Genomic DNA, 27,690 nt, shown 5'->3' on the forward strand with positions numbered 1-27,690 from the left:
AAGAGTTGTCTCATTCCTCACATCTTCTTCTCAAAAGAAGAATCCAGTGGCACTGAAGACCGGCAGGACTTGGTCAGCTGGAGGGGCCCCGCTAACCTTGGTCTTGTCTCTTGCATTCTTTGCACAGTCAGTATTGCCTGTGACTCTGGAGGCTGGCAGGGACCCTGCTTGAGCCCCCCCAGGCACCTGGGGGCATTTTCTGAGGAACGATGCAACAGAGACATTCTTGGTTCTTGGGTGCCTTTGAGGGGAATCTGGCCTAGGTCAGCAATCAGGGCCTTGAGATGGTTCTGCCAAGCAAAGGCATCAGGATGCCAGGCTGCTCCAGATCCCAAAGGCTTCAAGTTACAGGACCCAAGGCGGAGCTGCTGGATGTGTCCAGCTCCTTACACTGCAGCTTGGGCAGTGTTAGCACACCCACCTCACAACAGAACACACCCCTAGAGGGAAAGAGCTACTCCAAAAGCCTTTGTCTTCAGAAAAACTCTAACTGAAGGCTTGAAAGAAAAGAAAATGAAACACAACATCCAGATAACGAGACGCGTCTGCACGGAGAGTTCAGAACTCTGCCACGTAGGAAATGCTGCCAGAGCCCCTGGCAGGTGCAAAGATGGCAAAGAGGGAATCCATTCCCACAAGGCAGAGTCCCACAGGCTTTCATTTACCTGGCTTTTTCCTTCTCTAGGGTGTTCAAGGAAGCCCAAAGTCCCGAATTTTGGCGTGCCACTTCTTCCCATTGACTCCTTTCCATCTCCAAGTTCTTCAGGTGCACTTGCAGCTCCTTGTTCTGATGTTCTGCCTCCTCCAGCATCTTCTGGAGCTGCTCAACCTGCAACAGCTTCTGCCTTGACTGCTTCTGGGCCTCCCTCACATCTTGCCGGGCTCTCTGAACAATCGTTGCCTGGGACTCTCTGGAGGCTGCCAGCTGAGATGTCAACTCTCCCACCTCCAGTCAAACAGAACAAAGCAGTCAGAGGCTACAGCCACAGCCTGTCACTGTCAGCCACAGCAGAGGCTGTGAGAAAAGGCAAAGGCCAACTTTCCATTTCTCCCTGTCCTCAGAGCACCAGATTCACAATGCATACGGACAACTTGTTTCAATCTCTACGTGGCCCACCAAGGGCACCTGAAAAAGCACCTCCCACACCAAGGCCAGCAAGAAGAGGCCAGCAGGAATCCGTGCTGATGGTTGCTGGCCAACAGCCCAGAGGACTAGCCCAGCTGTCCAGGGCAGCAGCTGAGATTCAGCAGAGCACCGAGGGTCCTTCAGAGCAGCTGCCAAGGAGCCCAGAGCACGAGGCAGCCCCAGGGACCACCCCAGCAGCTGCTGCTCTGCCATGGAAAAGCAAGAAGGGCACAGACCCCCTGCTGGATGCTGCGGTGCCTCTGCTGTTTCACTCACCTGCTTTTGTAGAGCCTCCCTCTGCTCAAGGAGGAGATTCATTTCCTCTTTGATGCCTCGTAGTTCTTCCTTGTGCCTCTTCTGCGCTGCCTGGATTCCCCTCCGAGCTTTCTGCAGCTCAGCTTGCAGCTTTGCCTGGATGGTCTGGCAACAAAATGCAGAGCAACTTCCTGCGACCTGCCCTCAGGCTCAGCTTTTCCCACTTGCTCTCTCAAAATCCCATTCCTTCAGCGACTTCTTTTGGCTTCTCTACCCAGCTCTGCTTCCATTGTAAGCCTTGCTTCCCGGGCCTGAGCTCTGGAGCTTGCCAGGCTCTGTGCTGCCAGGGCCTGAAGCAGCCCTTGCCTCCTGACTCCCAGCACCTGCCTTTTGTGCCCTTGCCACTGCCCTGCACTCTGTTCCCTGCCTGCTCAGACTTACCTGCCCCTTCTCTTGCTGCTCTTTCACCTCCTGCCTGAGCTGCTGCACCTGCTGGCAGGCTTGGCTTAGCTGTCCCCGAGTTTGGAGCAGTGTCTCTGATAAAGAATTCTTCTCCTTCTGCTTTTCCAGCAGGACCTGCACAGAAGGAAAGAGCAGAGGGCTTGACACTTCCCCTGCAAACTCTGTGTGGCAAGAGGCAAAGACTGATGGGCTCACGCGCTCTCAGAGCACTCGGCTGCTGCTCCCCTGGGCCACTGTCTGCCCTGGGGGGGACACAGCTTCCCAGGAAGTGACTTAGAACACAGCCCAGGAGACATCTCTGGGTTGCTGTTCAGAAATACTCCAGGCGAGTCTTTAAAAAGATTTGTCTCTTGTCAGCGTTCCCGCTGCGCCCTCCCTGTGCCCACAAAAGAAAAGTCCTACAAACTCAGTTTGGCTATGGACACCGACCAGTACACACCAAAAGAGGACCCTTAAGAGAACAGTGAAGATCCTCCGAGGTAAGTCTTAGGAAAACAGAGCACAAGAGCAGCACAAAAATCCCAACGGAAAGCTGATGTTTCTGCCGGGCTTCCTGTGAGAGGGCTCATTCCTGGGCCCAAAGATAGCCCTGTTCACCTTTCACCTCCCCAAATTCAATGTAGAAGACATGGAGGGCATGCTCCACACAGCCCCATAGCCTGCCATCTCCCACAGCTCCAGCCTTGCAAAAAATCACACCAATTCTCCTTGCACAATCATTACCTCTCGCTCGGCATTTTCAAATCTAGTTTGTTCCTCTTGTCTTTGAGCCTGCAGGGTGGCAACTTTCTGCCTCATCTCAAACAGCACCTTCTGGTGCTCCTGCTCTCTCTCTGCCTTCTCTTTTCCCCATTGCTGCAGCATCTCCTGTATGTCTGCATGGTACCTTTCCCGCTCAATTGCCTGAGGAGGTTTGGAAAAATCTTCAAGTTGAAGTCCCCAGGCAAGCTCCTCGCTGAAAAACGTGAAGCTTCATCCCTCCCACAAACCCCAACCTGAAAAGACAACAGCACTGGCTCTCTGCTCTCCAGAAACCGTGTCCTGTCAGGGAATTTAAAAGGAGGCTCAGCAGGTGCAAGGATCCCAGAACCATGGAATCATTTCTGTTGGGAAAGACCTGCACAAGCATTGAGTCCAACCATTCAGAAAAGGAGGTGTCACCTTCTGGCACCCTGATGCCCCAGTCACAAGGACTGAAGGACCGGGGCCTGTTCCATTTGCTTCCAGCCCAAAGCTAATCCCTCTGTCCACCGTGGGAGCACAGCAAGACAGGAACCGAGTTCCCACGCCTGCAGCCAGCAGCACTGTTGGCATCTGCTCCACGCTGGCATCTGCTCCGTGGCAGGTGGGACTCGGGGAAGATCCTGCCCTGGGCCGCCACGCTTTGGGTGGGCACTGCCCAAGCTGCTCTGGAACTCGCCTTACGCCCTCACGGAAGCCGTGGCTGCATTTACTGGCCCAGCACCATCCTGTGGGTCTTCACGCGCCTCCAAGTCCGAGCCGCCGCCTCTCCTGCCCGGCCCAGCAGCGGGAGGCCTCTGGCAGAGGACTGCTGCCCTTTCACACCCTCAGGCTCTGCTGGTGCTAAACCAGCCCCCAGGGCCAGCTTGGACAATTCAGAAGCGTATTGTCACCTACCAGGTCTTGCAGGAGCTTGTTTATTTCCACCTGCTGAGCAGTTCCCTGAAGCCTGAGGCTTTCGTGACACTGCTGCTCTACCTGCAAGAGCTGTTGTGCTGTGTCTTCCTGCTCCTGCTTCCTGAGAGCTCTCTCTGCTTCCAGCTCACGTTGGAGGCACTTCACTTCTCCTGCAAACACGACCAACAGCAAGATTCAGAGTCTTTACTGCCTTTACTGACTCAGGCCCTTTCAGTGTCAGCGTAGGAGGGCCCTGCCTCCAGCGCCACCGCTCCTCAGAAGCCCTGCAGACAGAGGAGGCTTTACAGCAGCTTCTCTAGGTGGGGCGGCACCACAAACAAAGCACACGAGGTTCTCACCTTGTAGCGCCTCCTTGGCCTGTGTGACTGTGAGCACTTGAGCCTCCAGATGGTTGCTGGTGATCTCCAGCTGGGATATCTGCTGCTGAGCAGCAAACAGGCTGGATTCCAGGCTCTCCTTCGCTGACCTACAGGTTGCAAATACGGAGAGACATGAGCTGCTCGCTCCTGACACTCCCGGGCAGTTATTCCAGGACAACGTGGCTCAAGATGCCCAGGCCTGAGAATGCAAAACGGGTCGCATGGAAACTTGTACAGAGAAGGCCCATTTGTGCCATTTCAGTAGCAAAGCAGGGCCCTCTGAGGGAGTGCCCAGGCCTTCCTTATGGCCTGGCACAGCACAGACAGCCCAGCCCAACGTGACCTCAACAGCCGAACCTTCAGCTGCTCTTCCTGACCTATGACCCTGGCTAGCTGTGCCCACACAGGCTGGGCCGAGGAGCAAAAGCCCAGCCTCTGCTCACAGCCCTTCTCTCATCAGCACTTCCAAGCTGCTCTGCAGGGGGACAGAACAGACTCTCGTCCTGGCTCACTCCTGACTTGTTAACTCTCTTCATCATGGACATAAAGGTACATAATTTTCCAGACACTCTGTATTTAAGAGACTTCAGAACTACTTTGCATGATACAGTAAAATCTCATGGTCATGGCAGCACTTGTAAAAATTCAGAACACCATGTTGTCTGAACAACAACTACCTGAATGCAGAGACTGCAGTTTAAGCTCCTGCACGGTCAAGGAATAGACTTGCCACCTTTCTTTTAGTGTTGCCAGCTAAGCAGGCAGTAGCCCAAGTCTTGTCCTTCTTTGGAGAGTGAGAGGGACCATCCAAAAGGACCTTGGCAGGTTTGACAGGTGGGTGCCCATCAACACAGCAAGAATCCCCAGGGGCTGTCAACAATTCCAAAGAGGTTTCCCTGCTGCTCTCTAAGCAGCTCTAGGTCCTGCCTCACACTTCTCAAGAGTGTGCTTGGAAGCAGAAGGCCCTCAGCATTTTCAGCAGGAGCCTCTGGCTTCCCCCTGAATGGCAGCATGCTACTGCCAACATCCCAAGGTCAGAGCCTGGAGTTCTGAAGATGAAGCTTCAGTTCTGAAGATCAGGATTGTGTCAAGCTACTTAGGAAGGAAAGAGGGATGTTCAATGCCCAGCACAAGGAACTAAACCCAAGAGAAACTTGAGGTTTCACTCAACAGCTGCATGGTTTAAGTACTACTCAATTCAGGGCCGGGTGGCTTGCTTTTGACTTCCCACACGAGTGTGCTTGGCGGCACAAACAGGAGCCCAAGGCTCACAACAGCTTTGCTGGCTTTAGATGTCAGAAAAATAACCTTCACATTGTGGCATATTTCTTTTTCTTGAGACTTCCATTTTCTGTCCATGCAAGGTAAAAGCATCCGGAAAGGGTCTCCTCCCTGCCTTTACCTGGTCTCTGCCAGCTGCTTGGAAAGGTCTTGTTGGTGACGCTCCATGGCTGCCAGTCGGCCCTCAAGGGCAGCCTTCTCCCGGCCCAGCAGCTCCTTCTCTCTGCACACCTGGGCCAGTGCGTGCCCTTGGCCAGAGGGCTCCTGGTGCAGCTGCTCCAGAGCCCTGCTCAATGACTCTTGCTCCTGGGAAACCTGGAAGCAGGACAAGGTACAGCTCGAGCCCTTCCTCAGGAGCCCTGTGCAGAGCCAGCCAGTGCCACCTCGCAGGCAGCCAGAGGACAGGGAGCTCCCGTGCTCTGGGCTCAAAGTTTCACAGCATCTGCCCTCTGCAGCTCCGATACCCTGGGCTGCCAAAAGCCTCTGGCACTGTTACCTTGGAAGTGCTGTGTCAGGCCCTGCTGGCTTGCCTGGCACCAGATTGCTCCTTCCCAACAAACATCCCTGCCCCAAATTCTGTGTTGTCACCCAAAAATACTGCATCTTCCACAACTGCCAATACACTTGACTCTAAGCACCAGCAGTGCAGCTGCTGTTCAGCCCTCGCTACAGAACTCTGCTCACTTCAGTCCATCACTGCTCACCCCCACGTGTTGCCTCCCCTTGCCTGGGCAAGGGAGAAGCAGATCCCCATGCCCGGCTTTTGGCCTGGAGCTGATCTGAACAGCAAGCTCCTGCACAGCCAGCCCAGGGACAGGGAGCAAACTCTCCTTCTCCCAAACTTCAGAGCATTCCACATGGGAGCAGAGCACAATGTGGGCAACGAAGCCCACGGGGAGAATGAGCCTTCAAGCACTGCTGAGGCCACGAAACTCCTCCAACTCTTCTTTCCTGACACCACGGGCTTGTGGCTGCTGGGCTGGCTGGCAGCAGAGAGCCAGCTGCTCCCACCTCCTGCTGGCTCTGCAGCGGGTGCAGCCACAGCAGCTCCAGCACGGTGCCCTCTGTCTGCTCTGGAGCAGAGGAGCTGCCAGCCCTGGGAGCAGCGCTCAGGGCTTGCCTGGCTTGGGGAAAACAGCTCAGCTCACAGCTGCTACTCTGCTTTCTGAGGGACATGTGCCTTGCCAAGGGTTGTGTTCCTCCCACCAAGGAAGATGATGTTCTCACCTGTCCAGAAGTCGACCTGCTGTGCTGGGAAGACGGGGGAGCATCCACTCTAATGGTATCCGAGAGGTAAACATTCCCAAAGATTCTCTGGACACTCCTCCCTTCAGGTTCCACCTGCAGGTTGGATGGGAGAAAGGGTCACAGAAACCTGTCAGCAAACATGGGGCAAAAGGACCTCTGGACATCAAGGCAAGGAGATCTCTGCTCACAGACCCTCAATTGCACCAGACAGCACTGGGGGCAAAGAGCTCTCGCTGGGGGCTGTGCAGGAGAGGCCAGTGTGTGTCCGGGGACACGGGGCCAGGGAGGGAGGCAGCGGAGTGAAGGTGCCTTTGTGAAAGCCATGGGCTGCCACAACAGAGAGAACAAACAAAGTGGTGTGCCCACAGCAGGGACAGGGAGAGGCAAGGAAACAAGCAGAGGACTCCAAAGCACTGCCTGGGCACACGAGTCATGATCCAGAGGAGCCTGAGGCTCTGCAGAGGCAGTGAAAGCCCACTTTACCTCAAAAGTTCTCCTGAGCTCACGCTTCTCTGGCTTGTCTGCTGCTGCTGCTGCAACCTGGTCCCGCACACATTCCACACCCCTCCTGGAGTGCTCAGACAGCCGCTTGCCCTCTGCTCCAACAGCCTGCTGGGTATTCAGAGAGGAGATGATTCCCTTATTTCAAACACCACAAGAGCTGTCCCTCAGAAATCTCCATCTCGGGAAGCATCCTCGAAGCTCCAGCAGTGCAGCTGCTCTTCAGCCCTCGCTACAGAACTCTGCTCACTTCAGTCCATCACTCTGCTCACCTGCTCCATTCCTTTCCACACCAAATCCAACCCACACATGTTGCCTGCCCTTGCCTGGGCACGGGAGAAGCAATTCCCCATGCCCAGCTTTTGGCCTGGAGCTGATTTGAACAGCAGCTCCAGAGCTGCCTCAGTCATTCCAGGCATGCCAGCAAACAATCTGGCAGCCAATGGTCTCTGGCTGGAGCCAGGCAGACACACAAGGCTGCCTGCTGCAGCCCAGGCTGCTTTGCCCAAGCAGGCCTAGACTGACAGGGATTTAGAATCCCACCTCTTCATGGGAAACTTCATTGGAATCTTTGAGAGACGTTGCAGTGGACTGAAGATCAGTGCCAGTGCCTACCTGGAGACAAAGCCTTTCCTTCAAGATGTCCAGGTCTTTCTTCAGAGCCCCTTTGGAAATTTCACTCTTGGTCAGTGCAACACTCAGGACTTGAGCGGTCTCTTGCCATTCCTTCAAAGCAGCAGCCCCATGCTCCAACTGTTCCTGCTTGGCTTCCCTCTCCACTTCCAGTTGTTGGGTGTTTTCCTTGACACTTCGCATCTCCGGTGTTTTCATTTCATTCTTCTTTTTCAGATCTCTCATCTGCTCCTCGTACAATTCCCGTTCACGCTGCCAAAACAGGGAGGTCACTCATTCCCTCTCTCAGTTTGCTTTTCATACCAGATCAGGACTCCTGCCACAGGCAGGCAAAGGCTGCCCCTCTCTCTCTGCCTCTCGGGATGCCTCAGACCTTTGCTGGGACCGCCCTTGACGCTGAGTCTTTCCCAGCTCACTCAGCCCATCCCAGCTCCCTTTCTGCCCTTCCCCGACCTCTTGCAGCTCCACTCGAGTGTTCCTTTGGGGAGCAGCTGCCAGAACTGCAGCCAGGATTCCAAGTCCACGCTAAGCAGGATTTAGGCGGTGCCCATGAGGATGTGCTCTCCAGCAGGGAGAAAGGGAAGAGCAAACACCCCCAACATTTCATTCCCTGCAGCTGGGGTGACAGGAGTGGTTTTTGAGCTCTCCTGTGTAGAGTTTCCATGGCACCATCCCCGAGAGCCCCACTGCCCTCTCTTGGAGCAGCAATGGCCACATCAGTCTGTCATTCTCTGCTGCCACTCAGGACGAGTTCTCCCCTTGCAGGCACACGTCCTTATCTGCATCAGCACTTTGCTTTTCTCTCTTTTCTCCCCACTGGCTGCTCTCTGATGGCCAAGGCCAAACACCTTTCTATTAACAGCAAACTTGGCCTTCTCACCTCTCGTTCCAGGTCCAGGTATTTGAAATCTGGACGTGGGTTTGGACACGAGGAATTGCCCAGACCATGCAATGTCCATAGAGACAGTGTGGACATTGAGAACTACAGGGCACAAAACTCCAGCATGGAGGAAAACCAGCAGCCTCAGCACTAACTGGCTTTGACATGACTACGACATCTTTTCCTCCTTATTCAGAAGAATGCAGTTTGAAAAGCTCAGCTGGAAAGAGGTGCTCCTTAGAACTATTAACACAAGGGCCAAACATAGCTAGGAAATGGCCCTTCATGGCATCTGCCGTTCTCACCAGCACATCCTTCCTTTCCTTCTCCAGGCTCTCCAGTTTCCTCTGCAGAGATGCCACCTCCTGACAAAGAGTCACACCCTCTTCCTTCAGGGCAATGGCCTCTTTCTCCAGGGCAGTTTCTCGAGAGGTCTTCTGGTGTTCTGCCCTCCACATCGCTGCAGCAGGAAGGAGAAGGAGAATGAGAACAGCAAAGCAAAGGCAAACTGATGTGCATCCTGCAGGGACAACAGCACTGTCTTCTTGGCCTGCCTGTGTTTGCCAGCCCCTAAGGCCGCAAGGGCTTCCAAAGCTGACAGAAATGAAGGAGAAAAAAGCAGGACTCCAAGGGGCAAGGTTCAGAGGAATAGGAAAGTGTCTTTACTCTTGGGCTTGTGCAGAGTGAGCAGTCCAAGAGAGACAAAGGAGCGGGGATGCCTGTGCAGCCCTGCTCCAGAGAGGCCAATAGCCTGGGGGCTCTGGCAGGGCCTGGAGTTGGGGGGAATCGAGCTGAGGCATCCAGCTACAGCTCCTCAGCACAGACACAGCACCTGAAAGGCACCACCTGTGCACGGGATCAGCCATAGCACAGCCAGATGGCACTGCCAGCCACGGCATCTTCCTCGAGAAAAAGCTTTCACTGGCACTGGATGGAGAAATCTCCTGCTGGTTGTTCTTCCCCTCTGCCATCTCTGGGCACTGCCCTTTTCCTCTGTGTGGCATCAGAGATCCCTGCTGGGACAGGATGGGGCAGCGGGTGGGAGAGGTGAAGCTGTACCTGCTTGAATTTCTTCCAACTGTTTCAGCAGCTCCTGATTGCTGGCTCTGAGATTGTCCCTCTCAGCCTGCCCCATGCCCAGCTCCAGCTCCAAGGCCTGTATCTTCTTCCTTGCATCATTCTGGAAGAGGCAAGAGGAACAGAATCACCTGTCAGTGCCACTGCTGGCAGGAGACAAAGGGCTACAAACACTAAAGCAGAAATAGCCCAGGTGGGAGAGGGCAGCTGGACCGTACTGGTAGATGTGATCGTGATCCTCCTTCCTCCCCATGCTAGTGAGACAACCCCCCTACAAGAACTTCCACCCATCCTGGCCTTGGCACTCTGCTTGTCCAGCAGCCCAGCAGCAGGACAGGATTTCTGGGTGCATATTACCAGATCTTTCTGGGAATGCTCCAGGTGCTGCTGCAGGTCTTGCAGAGCTGCTGACACTCTGTCCACTGTGAGCTCTGCGGGGACATCCCCATCCTGAGAAGCACTTAGGCCCAAGACATGACCCTTTTCTGAAAAGAGAAGACATTCTCTTTCAAGATTTAATCCAACAGTCTCCAACAAACAAGGCCTCTTTCTACCTAGGAGGAGGTGCCTTTGTCATTGTCCTAGAGCTCGCCTTGCAGCAGGATGTGTGTCACAGGCTGACGTTATTTTGATGACCACTAATGTCAGCACTGCCCCAAAGACAACTGCATGGGCCCTGTGGCTTGACAGGACTTGGGCCCTTCTCCCTTCTGACTCTAATCACTTCTCTACAAACAAACATGGACTTGTGTCTCTGCAGGGAGACAAGACTTCCCAAGGCCTGAGTCAGCCTGAACTGACAGGGTGAGTGTGTCATACCAGGATGACCAGGAACCACCCCCTCGCTCCACCTGCTCTCCCAGCCTCCCACACTTGCCTGAGCTCCAGGTGACCAAGTCTCTGCTATCCCTGATCACGTGGTGGAGAACCAGGAGCAGTTTGTCCAGCTGGGATTGAGTTTCCTGGTGAGCACCACTGGCCTGCTGACACTTTGTGGCCAAGGCCTCTGCTCTGTTCTCAGAGCTCTGGAGCTTCCTACGCAGCTCAGACACCTCAGCCTCCAGCACCTGCACAGAGTCCCTCAAGCTCCGTTCTCCTGCTCGGGACTCCTCCAGCTCCTGCAGCAGCTGCTTCTCTCGAGTTGCCTGGGTAGCCTCCATCTCCAGCACTGCCTTCTGCAGGGCCCGCATCTGGAAGATGGATGCACAGAGCCTCAGGGACAGGGCTGCTCCTGAGGCAGCAGAGCAGGCAGTAGAGCAAGTAACAAAGGAGAAATGACTTCAGGCAAAAAAACATGCCCAAAACAGAAGGCACAGAGCCAAGGATTCCAATGGAAACAAGTGTCCTGAAAATAGGGAAAGGGAGCCAATGGGCATCCTTGAGGCTGCAGCTCTGAACACCGGCTGAACTGGCTGCGCTGGAAGTGCCCTCCCCAGCCTGCCATAGCCACGTCTGTGTGCCCACATTGCTCGGTGCCCAGCACAGGCACCAACTCCATCTGGGACAACACTGCTAACAGAGGGATGGAGAAGCTCCAAAGGAGTCTGCTGCTGCTTCTCCTCCCACATTTCCTGCTGGGACCCGGGAGAGAACGGAGGAAAACATCGGCAGCAGACACCAGATCCAGCCTTGGCCTGTGGGTGCAGCAGCACCCCGGGGCAGAACACGGCAGCAGTGGATGCTGCTGGGAGGGGAAAGCAGTTGGGGCCTCCAAGCCAAAGGTGATGATGTGTGTCCCTGGAGAAGAGGACGCCAGGGCACAGATTACCTGGGCGTTGAGCTTCAGCACTTGTCCTGTGCGGTTTGCACAGAGCTGCTCGGCCTCGCGAAGAGCAGAACGAAATTGAGACACCTGATTGTTCAGTGCCTGGTTCTTTTCTTCCAGTGTTCTGAGGCACAGGTTCTTTTCCTCCAGAGACAGAAGCAGCCTAAAAGGGAAGCATGCAACTCATTACTACACGGTATCACATTTTAGGAACTCTTAGGACTCGCACCACCTCGGGGAAAACTGCTCTGTCTGATGAGGTTTGTCTAAACAACGTGGCTGTTTGTTTGTTCCCCCTGCAGTCACAGCCCAGCATGTGCCCACTCTGCTTTTATTCATGAAAGAATGAGGAGTTCCTGCCTACATGTCCTACCTTCTTCTTGAGATGGGAATGTGAATATAGACCTAACAAAGTCTTGCCATGAAGAGATTAGGGGAGAGGAAGAGTTTTCTTCTGACTACCCAGGCTCCAAGGGGGAAAGGTTTGGTCAACATGGAAGAGACATTTCCTTGCCCCATCTTGTATGTCCAGGTAGGAGGAGCAGCACCCTACAGCCAGAGGATCTCGGGGAAGTTCCCTAAGATTTACCAGCACCCATCCTACTTCCAGCTGGAGAAACAAAGGCCGATAGCAGAAGTGGCAACAGAGCCTTGGAGCACAACCTGATGGAAGATGCAGAAACCTGCAGGCAAGCAAGAGGGCCCTGCCCTTTCTTTGTCTTCTTCTCGAAAGAAGAATCCTGTGGCAATGAAGACTGGCAGGACTTGGTCAGCTGGAGGGGCCCCGCTAACCTTGGTCTTGTCTCTTGCATTCTTTGCACAGTCAGTATTGCCTGTGACTCTGGAGGCTGGCAGGGACCCTGCTTGAGCCCCCCCAGGCACCTGGGGGCATTTTCTGAGGAACGATGCAACAGAGACATTCTTGGTTCTTGGGTGCCTTTGAGGGGAATCTGGCCTAGGTCAGCAATCAGGGCCTTGAGATGGTTCTGCCAAGCAAAGGCATCAGCATGCCAGGCTGGTCCAGATCCCAAAGGCTTCAAGTTACAGGACCCAAGGCGGAGCTGCTGGATGTGTCCAGCTCCTTACACTGCAGCTTGGGCAGTGTTAGCACACCCACCTCACAACAGAACACACCCCTAGAGGGAAAGAGCTACTCCAAAAGCCTTTGTCTTCAGAAAAACTCTAACTGAAGGCTTGAAAGAAAAGAAAATGAAACACAACATCCAGACAACCAGACGCGTCTGCACGGAGAGTTCAGAACTCTGCCACGTAGGAAATGCTGCCAGAGCCCCTGGCAGGTGCAAAGATGGCAAAGAGGGAATCCATTCCCACAAGGCAGAGTCCCACAGGCTTTCATTTACCTGGCTTTTTCCTTCTCTAGGGTGTTCAAGGAAGCCCAAAGTCCCGAATTTTGGCGTGCCACTTCTTCCCATTGACTCCTTTCCATCTCCAAGTTCTTCAGGTGCACTTGCAGCTCCTTGTTCTGATGTTCTGCCTCCTCCAGCATCTTCTGGAGCTGCTCAACCTGCAACAGCTTCTGCCTTGACTGCTTCTGGGCCTCCCTCACATCTTGCCGGGCTCTCTGAACAATCGTTGCCTGGGACTCTCTGGAGGCTGCCAGCTGAGATGTCAACTCTCCCACCTCCAGTCAAACAGAACAAAGCAGTCAGAGGCTACAGCCACAGCCTGTCACTGTCAGCCACAGCAGAGGCTGTGAGAAAAGGCAAAGGCCAACTTTCCATTTCTCCCTGTCCTCAGAGCACCAGATTCACAATGCATACGGACAACTTGTTTCAATCTCTACGTGGCCCACCAAGGGCACCTGAAAAAGCACCTCCCACACCAAGGCCAGCAAGAAGAGGCCAGCAGGAATCCGTGCTGATGGTTGCTGGCCAACAGCCCAGAGGACTAGCCCAGCTGTCCAGGGCAGCAGCTGAGATTCAGCAGAGCACCGAGGGTCCTTCAGAGCAGCTGCCAAGGAGCCCAGAGCACGAGGCAGCCCCAGGGACCACCCCAGCAGCTGCTGCTCTGCCATGGAAAAGCAAGAAGGGCACAGACCCCCTGCTGGATGCTGCGGTGCCTCTGCTGTTTCACTCACCTGCTTTTGTAGAGCCTCCCTCTGCTCAAGGAGGAGATTCATTTCCTCTTTGATGCCTCGTAGTTCTTCCTTGTGCCTCTTCTGCGCTGCCTGGATTCCCCTCCGAGCTTTCTGCAGCTCAGCTTGCAGCTTTGCCTGGATGGTCTGGCAACAAAATGCAGAGCAACTTCCTGCGACCTGCCCTCAGGCTCAGCTTTTCCCACTTGCTCTCTCAAAATCCCATTCCTTCAGCGACTTCTTTTGGCTTCTCTACCCAGCTCTGCTTCCATTGTAAGCCTTGCTTCCCGGGCCTGAGCTCTGGAGCTTGCCAGGCTCTGTGCTGCCAGGGCCTGAAGCAGCCCTTGCCTCCTGACTCCCAGCACCTGCCTTTTGTGCCCTTGCCACTGCCCTGCACTCTGTTCCCTGCCTGCTCAGACTTACCTGCCCCTTCTCTTGCTGCTCTTTCACCTCCTGCCTGAGCTGCTGCACCTGCTGGCAGGCTTGGCTTAGCTGTCCCCGAGTTTGGAGCAGTGTCTCTGATAAAGAATTCTTCTCCTTCTGCTTTTCCAGCAGGACCTGCACAGAAGGAAAGAGCAGAGGGCTTGACACTTCCCCTGCAAACTCTGTGTGGCAAGAGGCAAAGACTGATGGGCTCACGCGCTCTCAGAGCACTCGGCTGCTGCTCCCCTGGGCCACTGTCTGCCCTGGGGGGGACACAGCTTCCCAGAGAGTGACTTAGAACACAGCCCAGGAGACATCTCTGGGTTGCTGTTCAGAAATACTCCAGGCGAGTCTTTAAAAAGATTTGTCTCTTGTCAGCGTTCCTGCTGCGCCCTCCCTGTGCCCACAAAAGAAAAGTCCTACAAACTCAGTTTGGCTATGGACACCGACCAGTACACACCAAAAGAGGACCCTTAAGAGAACAGTGAAGATCCTCCGAGGTAAGTCTTAGGAAAACAGAGCACAAGAGCAGCACAAAAATCCCAACGGAAAGCTGATGTTTCTGCCGGGCTTCCTGTGAGAGGGCTCATTCCTGGGCCCAAAGATAGCCCTGTTCACCTTTCACCTCCCCAAATTCAATGTAGAAGACATGGAGGGCATGCTCCACACAGCCCCATAGCCTGCCATCTCCCACAGCTCCAGCCTTGCAAAAAATCACACCAGTTCTCCTTGCACACTCCCTTACCAACAAAATGTCTATCAGGATCTATTCCAGTGCTGGACATTTTCAGGATGGTTGAGGAAAGCAATTTTGCTTGCTGAAGCAAGTGAAAATTCACAGGGTTTCTCCTTCTCGGACAAAACCCACATCAAAGTGTCCCCTCCTCCAGTGTGCAAAGCAGCTCTCTGCAACGAGGGCATGCCTGGCAGGGAAACGGCTCTTGTGGTGAGCAGTCCTTTAGTGACTGATGGCAGTCTGGCTGATGTGGCCAAAGCAGACTCTCTTTGTGCAGCAGTTCACACCGACAATACCATTTACTTGTCTTACACAAAGAAGGTGTCTCATGGCCCTTGCTGGTATTCAAGCCTGAAGACTACACTGTGGTTTTGAGCTTTTCTCTTCAAAAGCAAAACCTCTGCTGGGTATTTGCCAAACCTACCACATACTCCAGAACTGAGACTGTCTGACAGAGACCATCAGAAACAAACCCTTCTCTCACAGCTCTCCTGTAACACCCAATCCAAACCTCCCCCGGCACACTTGGGGCCGTTTCCTCTTGTCCTGTCCCTTGTTCCCTGGGAGCAAAGACCAACCCTCACCTGGCTGCACCTTCCTGTCACAGGGAGTTGGAGAGAGCGAGAAGGTGTCCCCTGAGCCTCCTTTTCTCCAGGCTCAGCCCCCCCAGCTCCCTCAGCCACTCCTTGTCACACCTGTGCTCCAGACCCTTCCCCAGCTCCGTTCCCTCTTTTAGAGGCTCTGGGGCTGCCCAAAGGAACAAATTTTGCAGAAGCATGTAACCCTTTGCTGATGAACATGCATATGCCTGGCTAATAAATGCGTGTGCCATCTTGAGCCAGGTGTGCACAGCAGTGTCCCTCTCTTCTACTGCCAGAAACAGCATCTGGCCTGATCTGGCTGGCACAACTCCCACTCCCACAGGTGCTGCCTAGGAATAAGGTGTCCAGAGCCACGGTAACATCATGCCCCTCTTGCTCCAGCAGCTCCCTCTGAAGCTGCAATTCCTCCAGTGCCTGCCTGTTGACTTCCAGCTCCCTCTGCAGTGATGGGTCTTCTCCCTCAAGTGCAGCCAAGTCCTCCACTGTACAAGAAGGGGCAAGACAAGTTTTCAACGGAAAACCAGCCTCATTTCCAAAACCAACCTCCATCCTGTGCTGCTGCTCCGCCTTTTCCGCCTGGGCTGACGCTTCCTTCAGCTGCTTGCTGTTCTTCTGGCGCAGACTCAAGGCTCCTGGCTCCGGGATTCCAGTGCATTGCTGCAGCTTTTCCTTGGACTTCTCAAGGTTTTCACAGTCACTGCAGAGACAAGGCTCAGTCAGAAGAAGGAAGAGGCCTGAAGAGCCATCGATCCCATTTTCAGCCCTCCACAATGGAGCTGGGGGCAGTGGGCTAAGGAAGACCTTGCTCTTTCCCTCCCAAGGAAATCCTCCAGAGGCAAAGGGAAAGGAAGGCAGGATTTTGCCTTCCTTCAGTGAGAAGCAGTGGCTGGACAGGGGCTCTCAAAGAACAGAATTCAGGGAAGCAGCACGGTGAGAGGAAGGAGTCTTCTATTCCAACATCGCTGTGCATCTCCCAGGCAGCCTTGGGAGTCACAGTAGAGCATGAAAAGCCCTGACAGGACGATGCTCAAGAGCCACACTGAGGCCTACACATGGTAGGGCAGGTGAGTTCTTTGCCCAGAACACCTCTGAACTCCCAGACCTGGACGCAGATTGCCTCTGGAACGCAGGAGGAGGAGGAAGAAACACTCACCTTCTGATTTCTTCCATCACAGAGTCTATGTGCTCCCGGTGGCTACTGAGCCTCTTGCATCGCTCCGCCATTTTCTCAAAACATCGCTGCAAGCGCCCACAATTCTCTGTGGCTTCCCAAACCAATTCCAAGGGATGCTGTGCATCAGTGGATGTCAGAGTTGAGAGGCTGTTCCTGGAGGCTGCATGCTGGGAACGGTCAGCGCCGGTGATGGAACTGGCCATGCTGTCACTGCCGTCTAACAGCACCTGAAAGCCCACATCCAGCTGTTAGTCAGGTACTCTGTTCCTATTCCAAAGTACCACTGAGATGCCTCTTCTGATTCCACAAGAACCAGTGTCCATTTGTGGAGGACCAGTTTCAAATCCGAGCCAGCTCAGCACAGTTTACTCACCTCAGGGGCTCTGGAGAAACGTCCCTGGTGAGAAAGGCCTCGAGCTCCCTGGAAGAGCACAGGGAAGAGCACACTCAGACTGCATGGCTGCCCCTGAGGCAGTCGCCTCTAAATGCTTCCCAGCCTGGAATTCCAGCTCAGCTCCTTCCTCCCCTCCTTGGGAATATTTTCAGCCCAGTAGGTTGACAGCAGCACAAACAAACATGCTGGAAGGTGTCTCATCACTTCTTAGAACACCACAAGGGGAATTGCCCAGAGCCCCATCCAACCTGGTCTTGAACACTGCCAGGGATCCAGGGGCAGCCACAGCTTCTGTGGGCAACCTGTGCCAGGGCCTCAGCAGCCTCACAGGGAAGAATTCCCTCCCAATATCCCATTAGACCCTGTCCTTTCCCTGCAGGCCCCTGGCTTAAGTCTCTCTCCAGCTCTCTTCCAGCCCCTTCATGCATTGGAAGGTCACCCTGGAACCTTCTCCAGGCTGGACAACCCCAACTCTTGCATCCTTTTCCCTTGGCACAGGTGCTCCAGCCCTTGGAGCATCTTCCTATCATCCTCGTGGCCTCCTCTGCACCACTGGGGATCATCTTGGAGATGTCTGGGAGAAACCCATTCTTGTCTCTGGGAAGCGCTCAGGCTGCGCTGTGAATTGGGCTGAGGGGAAGGCAGTGAAAGCTGCTCCCTTGTTTGTGCCCACACCCTCCAGTGGGACAAGGACGGAGGAGGAGATGTGGGTGTGCTCTGGGATGGCCAGGAGCCCCCCCATTCCCTCCCAGGCCTGTCCCCATGGCCAGCACCAAAGCTGCTGCTAGCTCTGGAACAGCCAACTGTTAATCCCTTGCTATTCCCAAAGGGAACTGTTCCCAGTGGCACAGCCCAGGCCCACCCAGGCCCCTGCTGGGCTTGGCACAAAGAGGGCAGCAGCTCTCTCACTCACCCGCCGGGTCTCCATCTGCCCCTTGGCACGAGCAGTGACCAAATGTCAGTGTCCAAAGGCCGTTGGCCTTTGCAGGGTCTAAACCCCAATCTCCAAAGGCCGTTGGCCTTTGCAGGGTCTAAACCCCAATCTCCAAAGGCTTTTGGCCTTTGCAGGGTCTAAACCCCAATCTCCAAAGGTTGTTTGACTTCGCAGGGTCTAAACCCCAATCTCCAAAGGCCGTTGGCCTTTGCAGGGTCAAACCCCAATATCCAAGGGTCGTTGGCCTTTGCAGGGTCAAGAGCACAAGATCAAAGTGCTGTTGGCAGTTGCAAGGTCAAAGCCCCAATGTTCAGGAGCTGTTGACAGTTGCCAGGCTCCAAACCCCAACATTCCATGGGCTGTTGATGGTTGCCAGGCTCCAAACCCCAACATTCCATGAGCTGTTGATGGTTGCCAGGCTGCAAACCCCAACATTCCAGGGGCTGTTGGAGAGGCCCTCCCCTGGCTCTCCACCCATCCCAGCTCACTGCTGCCCGGCACCTGCACCAGCACCCCCACATCCCCACAGCCCAGCTGGGCAGCTGGGCAGGGACCTGGCTCATAACATGAGTTCAAAGTTGCTGGCCCAGACAGCATCAGTTTTAAGGCTCAGCATTCCTGAGACCCGCATGCTCTTTAGGGATGCGCTTAGTTCCTGAGTCACAGGAATTTGTCTGTCTCCCCTGACAAAGGGGAGGTGTAAGAAAAAGCCTCAAAAGGTTCTTGGTGCTTACAAATATTCATGGAAAGTAAAGCTCTGCATCTAGAACAGCCACATGAGGAGGAAAAATGGTGTTTCAGGGTCTTTTCAAATTCCTACAGAGAAATGCCAGGAGTTGCAGTGTTTAAGGCTCATAAAAGAGATTCAGAATCCCGAGACAGACACGAGTGCATTTTTTTCTCTGCTCTCTGTTTGGCAACATATCACTAGGTCTTCTAGGCAGAAGAAAAGTCTTGCTGCTTATTTCAAAGATTCCTCGTGTCTTGGGGTGACCTTATGATGTGTAGCCCATATCGCTGCCTATGCCCAGAAATTAATTTCTATGCCTCTAAACTGAGCACAACTTTTTCAAAGCAGTTTGCAGCTTGTTCAAGGTCACACACAGATAGCGGGGTTTTTTTCCAGCTGCGGCAGGGGAGGGAGGAGGCACCTGGCTTGCGGCTTCCCGGTCAGCTTTTGGCCAGTTGTTCAGCTTCTTTTTCTCCGGAGAGAGAGGTGAATTTTTTTTTCCTTCCCTGGAATTTCGGACTTTCTCCCTTTTCCACTGGACTGCTACAATATTAGAACACATCAGGAGGACTTTCCACCGAGCGCAGAGGGCCTGGCCTTGGGCCAAGCCCCAGCTCTGAGGAGACCAACAGGAGGACTCTAACACTTCCCCAGGTTTTTTCTCCACAGCGAGAGATTTTATTGTTTAGCATTATTTTCCTTTTCCCGTGTGTTTGTTCAATAAATAGTTTTATCTCCTTCACTTTCCTTCAAGGAAAATTTATTTTTTCCCAAACCTGGTGGGGGAGGGGTGGTTGTGCCTTCTCTCAGAGGATATATTTCTAAATTTGGCCAAACCGGAACACCTCGCTAGGAACAGACCTTCCAGAACCAAATGCTTGGAAAAGCTTTGGTAGATATTTTACTCCTTCATCTTTGAGAACATTCATCTGTGTCCTAGGGAGAATTTTTGTGCCCCAGTTGACAGGAATTGGTTTCTGGCAGGGTACAAATCGTCTGGGGAAGAGAAGAGCGGCACCTGCCTTCTCCAGGGCCTCTCCAGACTCTCTCCAGAGACTGACGGCCCAGGGATGTCACTGCCAAGTTCAGCTTCAGAGACCGATGCAGCTTCGAGTCTCTGCTTCCAGAACAGCAGCTTTGGGCTCCTTGAGCACAGCTGCAAAGGAGCAGGACAGCTCCCGGTGAAGGTCTGAGCTCCTGGCTGGTCCTTGCACAGCTCTCAGTGTAGTTCTGCCAGTGCTGTTGGTCTCAGGCCACCTGTGACTGCAGCAAGGACACCTGAAAGAGGCAGAAAGCCCAGCTCAGACAAGCCCACGTGGGCAGGAGCATCCGCAGCCCCACGGTACCGGCTGTGGGGGCAGACACAGCCTCCAACTCCAGCCCTCACCAACACTCTGCCCTTGGGGAAGGGGAAAGGAACAGGCTCCCACACTGCCCCTGAAAGGAGCTCAGATGATCAACAAGTCCAGTTCATGGCTGGCAAACCCTTCCCTCATACAACCCTCAGCCACCACAGGTCGGGGAGAGAGAGTTCCGACAGGATTTAGGAACCCAGCTCTGATTCCCAAAGCACGCATTCGGGCCACTGACCCCTTTCTCCACGGGCTGTGCCTCAGCACGAGGGCCTCAGCTCCCCTGAGCTCCTGGAGGACTCTCCTACTTGAGCTGCTGGACAGCCAGCCCCGGCAGGAGGGGAATTTGGTGCTTGTGTTATAGCAGGTTGGCTTTCCCGGGCTGGTTACCTATATATCGATAATTAGTTGATGAATTGTTAAATAAAGTGCCTAATTAATGTACTATGAATTTAAATAGTTATAAGCTAATGAGTTAAGTGCGCGTGTGTACAGGAAGCAATGCATGGGTATAACCATTAGAGGCAGGTACAACAGGAACCTGATGGACTTTATAGAAGGATCCTTTTAGAACCATTACCCCATGAGACGATATCAGTACCCAAGACCCTGACTGGAAAAGGAGCTGACCAATGGAATGGATCCAATTAGAAATGATTGGTCAAGGATGCACCATGTTAAAAGGCAATCAGAACACCGGAAAGTGGCCAATCAGTGAGATTGAAAGCGCACCAGTCCTGGAGGTGACAGAGACAATAAAAACTGACCAAGTGCTCTGTACCAGGTTCTCTGGTGGAAACTTGTGGTCCAAGGGAGTACTCGATGTGTCACATTGTTCATTTTTCTGGCTTGTAGTGTAGGGTCTGAGCTTATCTTGGATCCTCGTTCTAAGTTGCTAATTAATAAACAAGTTAGCCTGCCAAAAGGTTTCCCACCTCGTTTATAACACCTGGGGTTTTTTGATGCCTTCTTGAGGCATTTTAGCACCCGAAGCCCCTTTCACACCGCCCCATTTTTTAATTATATGTTAAGTATAGCTTTAACTTCTTTATTCATATTTATTATGCTTCCACTTAATCTCACTTAATCCCGAGGGATTCTTAAAGGGGTTTTGGGGGTTTTCTTGGTTTTGCCACGTTTTTGTGCACAGTCCGCCTTTTCAACCCTCCATTCTTTAAATGTAACAAATATAGCCTTAAATTTTTCTATACTTATACAAATTTATTCCATTTTTGTCAGTTTTGTTAAGTTTTGAAAAGGTTTTGAGGCTTTGTTGGGTCATTTCCGGTACCCACCCAGCCAATGACTGAGGGGAGTTGGGCTGAGGCGGGAACAGCTCTCGCCCCGCCCCCTGTCCCGCCCAGCCAATGACTGAGGGGAGTTGGGCTGAGGCAGGAACAGCTCTCGCCCCGCCCCCTGTCCCGCCCAGCCAATGACTGAGGGCGCTTTTCCCCGCCCGCCGGTTGGGCGGGAGCCGCTCCCCACTTGTCAGTCAATGAGGGGGGTCCGGCTGAGGCTGGAACTTCCCCCTCTCCCCCTCCCCGGCCGATCACTCCCGCCCCTCCCTGCCTCGCTGCCACTGGCCCCTTGTGACTCTGAATTTTCCCCACCTGCCCCAGTCTGGACTGGTTTATACTGCTTTATACTCCCCCCTCCCCAGGCAGAGGAGCTCCTGTGCCCCCCACCCCGCAGTGGGTAAAATTCACCTCATTAGAAGTTCGTGTCCACAAAGGAGACCGAGGAGTCCTGTAAAATTGCCTTGATTTGGAGAAAGGGAGAAAGTCCGTCAGGTGTGTGTCCAACGGGGTCTCTCCCAATTAGTTGGAGCAAGTAGCCTTCTTTTCTCCTCATTTCCTGGCCGCATTTTCTCCTCCTTCCCTTTCCCTGTTGGCTGCGGTACTTGGAAGGTACTTGGGACTTCCCGATCCACCTATCCGTGTCCCCCCTTAGTATGTGCCCCCTGTAAAACACACGATCCATGAGCATTACAATTAGCTAAATCAAATGATCTATTTTAGTAAGCTTTACTAATTGGCACGGACTGCTGCTCAGCCAAAGTCATGCTGAAGTCCTGAACTTTGGGAAGAAGAACAAAGACTTTATAGGATTATGAATATTAATATCTTTGCCTAGGGTGGATTAAAAGCTAATTAGAGCCCCCCAAACTCCCATCTCACCTCCCACAGACTCCCAGAATGTCTCCGGAGCCACCCCAAACCCCCCTGTTAGCCCCTAGAAACGCCCAAGGGACCCCCCCTGTTGGAAAACCAACCAGTTTAAAACCACTTTTTTTATATAACTTTAGCCAGGTTTCTTCACCTTTGCCCCGGAGAAGGGAACTGAAGCTTCTTTCCAGGGCATTGTTTCTCTAGGTGAGGCCTGAGATGGGCTTAGCATTTCAACAGACTGGGAGTAGCCCCAAAGAGATGAAGGCCATCGACGGAACATCAACAGAACATCAGCGGCCATCTATGAACATCTACCCCAGACTCTGCCTCTGGCAGAGTTGGAGACATCTCCTCCAGAAAAGACTGATAAGAAAATCAAGGAATGAAGATCTAATTAACATCAGAAGAGAAGAAATCTGGATTCCATAGGAGAGCAATTGCTAAGAACTACACTCACTTGGGACCAATGAACACTGACCCAATTTGTTTCTATGACTTTTGACTGTATAAAAGATCTGGAAAATCTAGTAGAAGCCATGTGTCATGGAATGATTCTCTCTGCACACCTGGGCTATGTGTGGATGAGATGATTTCTGGGGTACATCCTGGCCAGAACAATATCCTGGCCAGAATAAAGTAATGCCTTGACTCTCTAACATTAAAAATGTTGTGTGAGGGCTTTGTTTTTCCCACAGTTTTGGTGACACCCCCAGGCCACACATCCAAGGACGTGTTCTCCTTCCACCCGGGGGGGGGGGGGGGGGGGGGTAGGGGGGGAGGCTCTGTGGGAGTCTTGGTGTTCTGGGGTCCCATCTAGCGTTCGGGGGGGTTCCCCTGATTTTGGGGTTTCCTCTGATTTCATGCTCCCCCAGTTACATTCTCCTCCCATGTGGGGGAGCTCGGGGGTCCCAGCTTCTTTGGCAGGGGCGTCACCCTGATATTGGGGTCTTACAGCATGATTTTGGGGTGTCCCCCAATTTTAAAGCCCCCTGATTTTGGGGTCCCCCACAGGACATGTTCTCCTTGCATCTGAGGGGGTGGGCAGGTCTTGGGGATCTCCCATCTTGGGAGGTCTGGGGGATCTGGGGGTCCCATCTACTCTTGTGGGGTGTTACAAACAACTTATTGAGAGTTGGCTTTTGCCATATGTTTATGGGTTATGAATTACATTATGAGTTATAATATTAAATATTATGATATTTTCCTTGGGAAATATTAAGACAATGGTATATGTTAAAATGTTTAATGTTGTTAAAATAGTCTGGTTGTAAAGTTGTTTTTTTATAAGGGCTGCATGAGTTTGTGTGCTGTAATGTCAGTTCTGTAAGTGGGACACGCTGTTGCGAGCCAAACTTCGAAGACACAGCCATAAATGTGTGATAAATACATACTATAATATTGGCTTTCCGCAAATGTTAAAATGGATGCTATATGTATAATGTTAAAGTATTTAAATAACAATGTTAAAGTATTTAATGTTAAAGTATCGTTGTTATAAAGATACAGTTTTGCAACAATAACTAATGCCTTTATTTCTGCCATTAACTAAACTTAGACATAACAGTGAAATAGCTGATACAGTTATGCTTGCGATAATTGAACTGTCTGCTTGGTTGGATAACATCCAATGAACGGATGATGAAGACCCCTGCTACTGACATGCCAGCTATCGGCAACTGCCGTCTGCAGAAACCATCGACCAAAGCCCACCCTGGAGGTGATAATAAAAACTGACTGAAACCACAGCCAGGAAATGTGCGTGCTCTAAAAAGGCAGATCCAAGGAGGAGCCATGCTAAACAGTTCCTGGAACATGTAAACTAGTTTGGGGGGGAAGTTTGAATAGGCATGATTGATTATGAATATGCATTAGGCTGATGCAATAGGACAGGTGTGTAAAGGGTGTCTCCGCAATAGCAGGTGCGCTCTTGGCTGAGTGCCAAAGCACCCAGCGCCGTGACTTTTGCTTTATTGTCTTTGTCCCCTATTGTCCTTTATTAAACTTTTAAATCCTAACAGCAGAGTGAACCTCGTTTTTCACAAAAGGAGTGGGATTCCATCCAACGAGGACCCCGACGAGCACAGCAACAGAACTGCGCCGGCTCCTAAAAGAGTGACGTGGGGTGAGACTATGCAAAACTGTACATCAGTGTGCATAAGGCTGATGCAGCCACAGGGGTATAAAAGGTAGCACCACCATTTTGTGATTGAGCCTCTGGCCCCTGGCCATGCTCCCAGCACAATCCCTTTTGCTTTGCTGAATTTTATAGTTCTCAATAAAATTTTTAATAACTCATTTCCATATTGGATCTGGGTTGTTTATAACATGGGGTTTCCCCCTGATTTGGGGGTCCTGTCCCCAGGCTGCACACCCGAGGACGTTTTCTCCTGAGCTGCTCCAGTTCCCGCTGGAGGGGGGAGGGAATCTGTGGGAGTGGTTGGGGTTTAGGGGTGGGGGGGAAGCCCCCCCCTCCCCCCCCACCAGCTACTCCATGGTCTTCCACCCTCCTCCCAAACCCTCCTCGTCTACGGGGGGGCACCAGCCCTCTACTGCCACATATAGGGGGGTGCCTGGGGAGGGTACTGGGAAGGGCTGGGAGGGGATCTAGGGGGAGATATGGGAGGAGTATGTGGGATACAGAGTCCTGGGGAGTCTAGGAGGGAGATATGGTCGGGTAGAGGGTCCGGGGAGGTCTGGGGGGAGTTTTGTGGGGCCCTGGGATGGCTTGGGGGGTATGGGCCCTACACTGACAGGTTGGGGGGGTATCTGCCAAGTTCTGGGGTGTCTTAAGGGGGCTCTGGAGGGGTCTGGGAGGAAGATATGGGGGGTACAGAGTCCTGGGGGTCTTTGGTGGGGAGATAGGGGGGGCAGCAGCCTTCCACTGACAGGTACGGGGCATCCTGGGGGGGTCCTGGGAGGCTCTTGGGAGGTCCTGAGGGCGCTGGGGAGGAAGATATGGGGGGTACAGAGTCCCGGAGGTCTCTGGGTGGTCCTCAGCAGGGGGACATGAGGTGAGTTACGGGATCCTGCGACAGCTCTCGGGGTCTCTGGGGGCACTTATTGGGCTGCCCCTCACCTGCCCCACCCCTGCCCCACCCCTTGCTCATTCCTGCCGCACCCTTCCCCTCATCCTTCCCACCCTGTCTCACCCCTGCCTGGCCCCTGCCCTGCTCTGCCCCTCACCTGCCCCACCCCTGCCACGCTCTCTCGCCTGTGCAGGTTCAGTGTCCGGGTGAACTGCACCGACCTGTTCCATGTGGATCGGCACCACTGGACCCCCCCTGCAGGGTTCGGGTGTGGGGGGTTCGGGAACCCCGGGAATGCGCCTTCCCCAGAGCCACCGGCATTGGGGACTCATGGTGGCCTGTGGTGAGATCCCCGGGACACCCCCAAATCCATAAGAACCCCCAGAAACCTGTGGCCTTTGGAGAGCAGCTGAGCTCTCCTTCGGGACTCTTAAGGCTTCTAGGTGCTTTTTCAGGGCTTTTTGGAGGCATTTTAGGACCAAAATTGCCTTTTCATCCTCCACATTCCAGAAATAATGCCATGTCCTGAATTTATTCAAATTCAGTCAATTTAGATCTATTTTAGTCACATTTATTAAAACTTTCCAATGTGGTTGAGGCATTTTGTGTCTTTTTGAGGTGTTTTAATGCCCAAATGATCTTTTAACCCTCCACTTTTGAAATACAACATAAATATCATCCTAAATTACTCATATTTATTCACATTTACTCCCATTTTCATCCGTTTTGTTTAAATTCCTGACAAGAATGAGAAGTTGTCTTTACAAACTGTGGGCCTGCTGTAGATAAAGCCACATACTGAGAGGTAAAAGAAGCAATAATGAATCGTGCTGCAACTGGGCCAGGAGACACTTCAGAGACAGAGTCAGAGAAGCGGGTATTTGCTTTATTCGGCGCGCCGGGTGTGTGGGGATCGCTCCTCCAAACACACACACCTGGTGCTCTCTACAACACAGTATTAAGGGTTAAATTATGAATATTCATCACATTCCTTGGGACAGGTGTGGTTACACAAATTATTTCTCGGAAGTCATTAGCATATGGGCCACGCATGCGCTGTGTGTCCTGGTGGTCGCGCTGAGGAAGGCCTCTCCTCTTCCTCGGGGGTCTTTCTGATGGAGGCCAGTAGTCATCCTCGCAGTGAACTTTTTCACCTTTCTCCCTGGGCATGCGTAGTCCTTTGAGGGATGATTCAGCAATCTCTGAGATGATCCTTGTCCCCTCTATCTTGACAAGATTAGGGTGAATTCGGCTTCTCAGGCTTTGTAATGAACATCTTCCGTCTGAACTAACATTGCTGTCTCCCAATAGTTAACTTGTGCTTACATGAGGTAGTTATTGACTGCCCCTTCTTCAATAAGAGGAACCAAAAATTCCATAGGAATTCCACTAATTGACAGGGAGTGTTACTCACTCAAGACTGCCTTAAATCCCTGGACTTAGAGAAAAAGAACAGAAACACAAGGCAAAAGAAAACAGGGGGGAGGGGGGGAGAGGGAAGGGGAGAGTACACATTGGAAGGGGGTATGTTACTAGGCAATTCGGGAAGTCTGTACCTCTCAAGTACCTCAGCCAACGGGGAAAGACAGAGGGAAATGTGGCCGGGAAATTAGGATAAAAAGAAGGCTGGATCCTCCAACAATTTGAGAGACCCCACAGGAAATGACCATGATCACTCCCTTTATGTGAATAGAGTAACAGGATTTCTCTGTCTCCTTTTTGGACATAAACCTCCAGTGGTTTTGGGTTAGTTTTCCTGACATTCCGAAGGGGTTTGGGGTCTTTTCTGGGTCCTTCTGAAGCGTCCCGTCCTGTCGTGACTCCGCCCAGCCAACCCCTGAGGGGACGTTTTGCTGAGGCGGGGACGGCTGGTGCACACCCACGCCCTCCCCTCGCACAGCCAACCCCTGTGGGGAGTTTTCCCCGAGCGCGGTTTCGGCAGGAGCCGCCCCTCCCTTCTCAAGCAAATCGGTGCGGAGGGGGGACCGTGCGACGGCAGCTGAAGCGCTTGGGAGCCTCCGAAACGGCGGGCGGGCCCCACCAGGCCGCCCAATGTTCCTCCCCTCTCCCTCTCTTGCCGCTATTCCCCCCCCGCCCCAGCCCGTCCCTCACGGCCACCGCACTCTGATTGGTCGTCGCCGTGAGGCGCGCTGCGCTCCCATTGGTTCAGCCCTTCCCGAGCCACGCGCTGATTGGCGTTAGCCGCCCCTGCTGCCGCGCTTCTTCTGTTGCCAAGGGCAGCCGCGCGCTGATTGGCCGGCGGGTGAAGAAAGGGGCGGGGCAGAGCGATCAGGGCAATCCCAAGCACAGACTCGGGCTGGGCGGAGAATGGATCGAGAGTCGCCCTGTGGAGAAGGACTTGGGGGTGTTGGTGCATAAAAAGCTCAACGTGCCCCAGCCCCTTGCACTGTCACCCAGAAACTCCCAATGTCCTGGACTGACCTCACAGCGTGGGCAGCAGGGGACAGGGGGATTCTGCCCCTCTGCCCTGCTTGGGTGAGATCCCACCTGCAGAGCTGCCTCCAGCCCTGGGGTCCAGCATCAGAAGGATGTGGAGCTGCTGGAGTGAGTTCAGAGAGGCTGCAGAGATGCTCCAAGGGCTGGAGCCCCTCTGCTCCGAGCCGGGCTGGGAGAGCTGCGGGTGTTCAGCCTGGAGAAGAGAAGGCTCCGGGGAGACCTTAGAGCCATTTCCAGTGCCTAAAGGGGCTCCAGGAGAGCGGGGAGTGGGCCTGGAATGCCAGGACAAGGGGAATGGCTTTCCATTCCAGAGGGCAGGGTTAGAAGAAGTTCTTCCCTGGGAGGGTGGGGAG

General features: G+C 53.3%; 1 protein-coding gene across 1 annotated transcript in view; it reads right to left on the minus strand.

The window, feature by feature from the left end:
* LOC138101666 (centrosome-associated protein CEP250-like) overlaps window positions 1-27,690 on the minus strand; it is a 68,137-nt gene that overhangs the window by 15,138 nt on the left and 25,309 nt on the right. Inside the window, exons 17-30 of the mRNA XM_068999440.1 lie at window positions 16,650-16,697; window positions 16,256-16,503; window positions 15,646-15,799; window positions 13,345-13,488; window positions 12,608-12,888; window positions 11,250-11,409; window positions 10,462-10,671; window positions 9,464-9,551; window positions 8,710-8,864; window positions 7,435-7,776; window positions 5,264-5,457; window positions 3,878-3,968; window positions 1,403-1,531; window positions 666-946 (exon numbers count right to left, since the gene is read on the minus strand). Coding sequence (XP_068855541.1) covers window positions 666-946; window positions 1,403-1,531; window positions 3,878-3,968; window positions 5,264-5,457; window positions 7,435-7,776; window positions 8,710-8,864; window positions 9,464-9,551; window positions 10,462-10,671; window positions 11,250-11,409; window positions 12,608-12,888; window positions 13,345-13,488; window positions 15,646-15,799; window positions 16,256-16,503; window positions 16,650-16,697 — 2,525 coding nt within the window. The remainder of the gene's footprint in view (window positions 1-665; window positions 947-1,402; window positions 1,532-3,877; window positions 3,969-5,263; window positions 5,458-7,434; window positions 7,777-8,709; window positions 8,865-9,463; window positions 9,552-10,461; window positions 10,672-11,249; window positions 11,410-12,607; window positions 12,889-13,344; window positions 13,489-15,645; window positions 15,800-16,255; window positions 16,504-16,649; window positions 16,698-27,690) is intronic.

This window comes from Aphelocoma coerulescens, unplaced genomic scaffold (assembly GCF_041296385.1).
Source record: "Aphelocoma coerulescens isolate FSJ_1873_10779 unplaced genomic scaffold, UR_Acoe_1.0 HiC_scaffold_39, whole genome shotgun sequence".
Classification (NCBI taxonomy): domain Eukaryota; kingdom Metazoa; phylum Chordata; class Aves; order Passeriformes; family Corvidae; genus Aphelocoma; species Aphelocoma coerulescens.